Raw genomic sequence first — 5,888 nt, forward strand, 5'->3', positions numbered from 1 at the left:
TGGTCTCGTTAAACGCGTCGGTGGATCTCTGGTCTCATTAAACGCGTCGGTGGATCTCTGGTCTCATTAAACGCGTCGGTGGATCTCTGGTCTCATTAAACGCGTCGGTGGATCTCTGGTCTCATTAAACGCGTCGGTGGATCTCTCGTCTCATTAAACGCGTCGGTGGATCTCTGGTCTCATTAAACACGTCTGTGGATCTCTCGTCTCATTAAACGCGTCTGTGGATCTCTGGTCTCGTTAAACGCGTCGGTGGATCTCTGGTCTCATTAAACGCGTCGGTGGATCTCTCGTCTCGTTAAACGCGTCGGTGGATCTCTCGTCTCATTAAACGCGTCTGTGGATCTCTGGTCTCATTAAACGCGTCGGTGGATCTCTGGTCTCGTTAAACGCGTCGGTGGATCTCTGGTCTCATTAAACACGTCGGTGGATCTCTGGTCTCGTTAAACGCGTCGGTGGATCTCTGGTCTCATTAAACACGTCGGTGGATCTCTGGTCTCGTTAAACGCGTCGGTGGATCTCTCGTCTCATTAAACACGTCGGTGGATCTCTGGTCTCGTTAAACGCGTCGGTGGATCTCTGGTCTCATTAAACGCGTCGGTGGATCTCTGGTCTCATTAAACGCGTCGGTGGATCTCTGGTCTCATTAAACACGTCTGTGGATCTCTGGTCTCGTTAAACGCGTCGGTGGATCTCTGGTCTCATTAAACGCGTCGGTGGATCTCTCGTCTCGTTAAACGCGTCGGTGGATCTCTCGTCTCATTAAACGCGTCTGTGGATCTCTGGTCTCATTAAACGCGTCGGTGGATCTCTCGTCTCATTAAACACGTCGGTGGATCTCTCGTCTCATTAAACACGTCGGTGGATCTCTGGTCTCGTTAAACGCGTCTGTGGATCTCTGGTCTCGTTAAACGCGTCTGTGGATCTCTCGTCTCATTAAACGCGTCGGTGGATCTCTCGTCTCATTAAACGCGTCGGTGGATCTCTGGTCTCATTAAACACGTCGGTGGATCTCTCGTCTCATTAAACGCAGTGAGAGATGGAGCAGCAGCCCCTGTGCTCTGAGAGGTTGAACCCGTTCATAAGGAGGCTGGTGTGTTTCTCGAGATGAGAGAGAACAGCTTCAGTTCACCATCATGAAGGTAAAGAGGTGAAACATAAATATAACATCCACAGGAGAACATTACTGTAGGAACACATGCAAACATTGAATACAACTAAAAGAGTTTATTGTCTACAGATGAAGTCATCCAGCAGCTGGAGGACAGCGTGGAGCTTCTCCAGTTTACACGATGATGAGTGATGATCTGGGACTTGGGTGAGTTGATGAACGTGTTGATGAGAGCAGAACGTTTGTGTTCCTGCAGCTTGAGGTGAAGAAGGCTCAGCAGCTGACTCCACCACAACGTAAAGGCAAGACTGAGATGAGCTGCTCCTGAAGAAGAGGTGGAGCTGAAGCGATTAAAGGCACAACGGAACTGAACTTCCTACATTTTGCAAAAGCTGAAACACAAACATCCGTCGAGGCTTCATGAGCGCTCGCCTCCGATTGGTGGGTTGAAACCACAGACGAGCGTCGGCCTTTAGTGGTGGAGAACTGGCACTGAGGGTGCAGCTCGTTGTTGGAGAAGCAGCAGGTTTACGGGTCTGGACCCGGGTCCTCAGAGACCTGCTGATGGTTCAGTCACTCTCACTGCCGGACTCGCTGAGCTGGAGGTCGCTCTCTGGAACACAAATAGACTCTCTCAACGTCGTCCTGTCATTGGAGTGATGCAGTGAGAGTCTCCGTCTCCGTCTCCACACACACACACACACACACACACACACACACACACACACACACACACACACACACACACACACACACACACACACACACACACACACACACACACACACACACACACACACACACACACAGTGAAGAGCCCTGACAGAGATCAGCGTGTGTTCTGTCCTCTGAACCTCAAACGCGTGTTTGACTTGTGAAGATGATCAAACTGAGATACTCACTCAGAGTGTTCATGAGTCCTCCTCCGCTCTCCTGGTGTCTGCTGCTGCTGCTGCTGCTGCTGATGGTGCTGCTGATGGTGCTGCTGGTGATGATAGGCATGCTGTGATTGGCTGGTGCCGGTGCAGCAGCAGCAGAAGTGCGTTCACCTTCATCATCACTGCTGCTGTCGTCGCTGCTGGAGGACGAGGAGCTGTTGGAGTCGGAGGAGCTGTCACCGCTGCTCAGCTGGTCCATGACCCGAGCCTCCGCCATCAGCTCTGTGGACAGGAAGCAGGCGCTCAGCATGGCGTCTCTGGTAGAGACCTGTCAATCAGCGTGTAGCCCCGCCCTAAAGCATCCCCTGCTTTATGGTCTGTGTGACTCTAAATGGACCATAATGTACTAAATGAACATCATGCTGTATTGAAGAAGACTTGAAACTAGAGATTGAGACATAAACTCATGTTTACAATGTTTACTGAGGTAATAAATCAAGAGAGAAGTAGAGTCATTTTCTATAGACTTCTATACAACCAGAGGAGTCGCCCCCTGGTGGTCACTAGAGAGAATGCAGCTCACTGGTACAAGTCCACCACATAATGAAGTTAAGATAAGGATAAGATGTTACACCAGGTTACCTCTCTCGATGTCGTCCATGGGAGACGCTGGGGACAAGGTCTTCTCTTTCGGGGGGGGACTCTTGGAGCTGGTGGAGGTCTTGCTGCTGCCGGTGGTGCTCGTCTTCACCTGCTGGCTCAGGCGGCTGGTCTGCTGCTCCAGACGAGAGTGGATCTTACTGCTGCCCTCAGCCCTGTGAACGCATCAACACACAGCCGCCGAGCACAGCGCGTCCCTGTGAGTGTTAAACTCCTCCACACAGGAACCACGCAGAACCCACCTGTTCTACCAGGAACATGGAGCAGACCCACGCAGAACCCACCTGTTCTACCAGGAACATGGAGCAGAACCACACAGAACCCACCTGTTCTACCAGGAACATGGAGCAGAACCACACAGAACCCACCTGTTCTACCAGGAACATGGAGCAGAACCACGCAGAACCCACCTGTTCTACCAGGAACATGGAGCAGAACCACGCAGAACCCACCTGTTCTACCAGGAACATGGAGCAGAACCACGCAGAACCCACCTGTTCTACCAGGAACATGGAGCAGAACCACGCAGAACCCACCTGTTCTACCAGGAACATGGAGCAGAACCACAGAGAACCCACCTGTTCTACCAGGAACATGGAGCAGAACCACAGAGAACCCACCTGTTCTACCAGGAACATGGAGCAGAACCACGCAGAACCCACCTGTTCTACCAGGAACATGGAGCAGAACCACGCAGAACCCACCTGTTCTACCAGGAACATGGAGCAGAACCACAGAGAACCCACCTGTTCTACCAGGAACATGGAGCAGAACCACGCAGAACCCACCTGTTCTACCAGGAACATGGAGCAGAACCACAGAGAACCCACCTGGTCTTCTTCACAGCGATGTTGCTGTTGAGTTTCTCCAGTCTGTACTCTCCGGTGTCGTGGTTCACGATGAGGATGCACTCCTTCATGTACGGCCTCTTGGACCCTTTGAAGACGGTCACCGGAGCACTCGAACCCTAAAAACACACACACACACGCACACGCATACGCACACGCACACACACACGTTATTAATGCGTCATCATCGGGATCTTCGTCCCTGAACACAAAGGAAGTTTAACGTCAGAGACTGAGCGTCACAGACCTCCAGGTTGGGCAGCGTGATGGTGACTTGTTCTCCTTTTCCCACCTCCAGCTCTCCTTCACACGTCGTATCGATGGAGGCCGGTTTGAAGTCATCTGTCACCAAACAAAGCGTCAGTAAATATTATACACATTTAAATATAAATTATATACTCAATATTTAAAGTACGTTGCTGAATTTGTGTGTGTGTGTGTGTATATATATATATATATATATATATATATATATATATATATATATATATATATATATATATATATATATATATATATATATATATAGAGAGAGAGAGAGAGAGAGAGAGAGAGAGAGAGAGAGAGAGAGAGAGAGAGATATATCTCTAGATAGAGATAGAGATAGATAGATATGAATATAAATGAATGAATATAAATGAATGAATACAAATGAATGAATGAATGAATGATATTAAAACACACCAACAGCAGCAGGACAGAAAACGGTCCAACGACGTCAACGCGGCTAACGTAAACCGGGCTACACGTCGAAAACAGCTGCCTTCGGCTGTTTTAGCGACAAAGCTAACTACATAGCTAACCGGCAGCATGCTAACAGTAGCTAATGCTAATGCTACTGTTAGCTACTGTAAAAAAAAGCCCATAGATTGAAAACCCCGGAACTTACATCGCACCGTGTGGTAGCCGCTTTTAGGGTGTTTCTCAAACGTCTCTCCTAACTTCAAGACGTGCTCCTGGTTATCAAAGTTTGAATACGTCGTTCCGTTCATCCTGAGAGTTTCATGAGCTGTAAACTTTCTGCTTCTTCTTCTTTATCCGACGTCCATGTACGGCAGCGCTCTAGTCCCGCCTCCTCTTCGTTATGATTGGTCAAGCGGTGTATCCACTTCTTTGATTGGTTCAACGTCTGTCAATCAAGGAGTTTGTGATGACGAGCAGCTACAAGTGAACTGTCATGTTTTTAGTATTCGTTTTATCTAATAAAACCAGAAATAACTATCAATATTTATTCAGAGAAAATACATCTATTCATGTTTTACTGTCGCACTATTTGCTGGTGAATGTTTTGTTTCATAGATTATATTTCATATAATGCTCTTTTGTAGGTGTTACCTTAATATGTTTTATTATTATTTTTTGATTTAAACATCTAATGACACTCAGACTTACTCACTGAGAAATAATAATAATAATAATAATAAATGTATTATTCAAATAATACAAAAGAATACATTTAAATAATACATGTATTTATTTAAATGTTTTAAATGTAAATTTAAATTGATTATTAAAATAAATGTATCTCTTTTTTTCTGTTTCCATTTGCCTTAAAAATAAATTGAAAACCTACTTTTATTTTTCAAGTGTTTTTAACATTATCATTTATTTCTATTGTGAAAGTCAATAAAGAAACAGCAAACCTCTCATCCTTAAGAGAATATGAATAATTATAGAAGAGTAGAATATTCACATCTGATCAGTTTCACATGTAAAGTCTTATTTCTACATAACATATTATCGTTAAACATCATGGTATAAATAAACTATTCTATATACATATATCAATACATATACATATATATATATATATATATCAATATATATATTGATGATCCACCATGATCCGGGCTCTTTGGGGGGGGGGGGGGGGGGGGGGTCTTTAATCTGAGCCAATCAGGAGCAGAGTGGGAGCGATGGTGCTGTGGTTAGTGCTGCCTTCAATGGCTGTCGGAAATATAAGAATTACATTTTGTTTATTTATTTTTTGCTTTGTCTGTCAGAGCAGTTTGTGAACTCTGTTTGAAGAGTGCTTTGTAAATAAAGTTACTGTTATTATTATTATTATCATTAATATTAATATCAATAATATATGAAAACATATATATATTACACCTCCTCATAAACTAATCACACATTTAATAAACACGTTTCTGTTCCTCAGATGTTATTTGGAAATTAGCTTTTTTCGAGAACACTCTTCTTACTGGATATGAATTATTTTATGATTGATGTTGATTCTTTTATTTAGATTGTAAGTTATTGTATTGAATGTATGACTCTGTATCTGCTCATCGCGATCTTGAGATTAATCTTTTTGTGTATTAGTTACTAATCAAACGTCATCACATAAACAAGATGTAACCAGACCACAACGTGGAAGACATTTTC

At 44.7% G+C, this 5,888-nt stretch overlaps 1 protein-coding gene across 1 annotated transcript; it reads right to left on the bottom strand.

Moving 5' to 3' along the window:
- Positions 1-843: 843 nt before the first annotated feature.
- On the bottom strand, positions 844-4,541 carry eaf2 (ELL associated factor 2). Its single transcript, XM_079277499.1, has 6 exons — positions 4,387-4,541; positions 3,745-3,839; positions 3,480-3,616; positions 2,632-2,804; positions 2,014-2,271; positions 844-1,724 (listed from the first exon to the last, which is right to left on the bottom strand). Exons 1-6 carry the CDS (start codon positions 4,487-4,489, stop codon positions 1,681-1,683), a joined length of 810 nt encoding a protein of 269 aa, XP_079133625.1. The 5' UTR covers positions 4,490-4,541; the 3' UTR covers positions 844-1,680.
- Positions 4,542-5,888: the final 1,347 nt, after the last annotated feature.

This window comes from Melanostigma gelatinosum, assembly GCF_949748355.1.
Source record: "Melanostigma gelatinosum genome assembly, chromosome: 10".
Classification (NCBI taxonomy): domain Eukaryota; kingdom Metazoa; phylum Chordata; class Actinopteri; order Perciformes; family Zoarcidae; genus Melanostigma; species Melanostigma gelatinosum.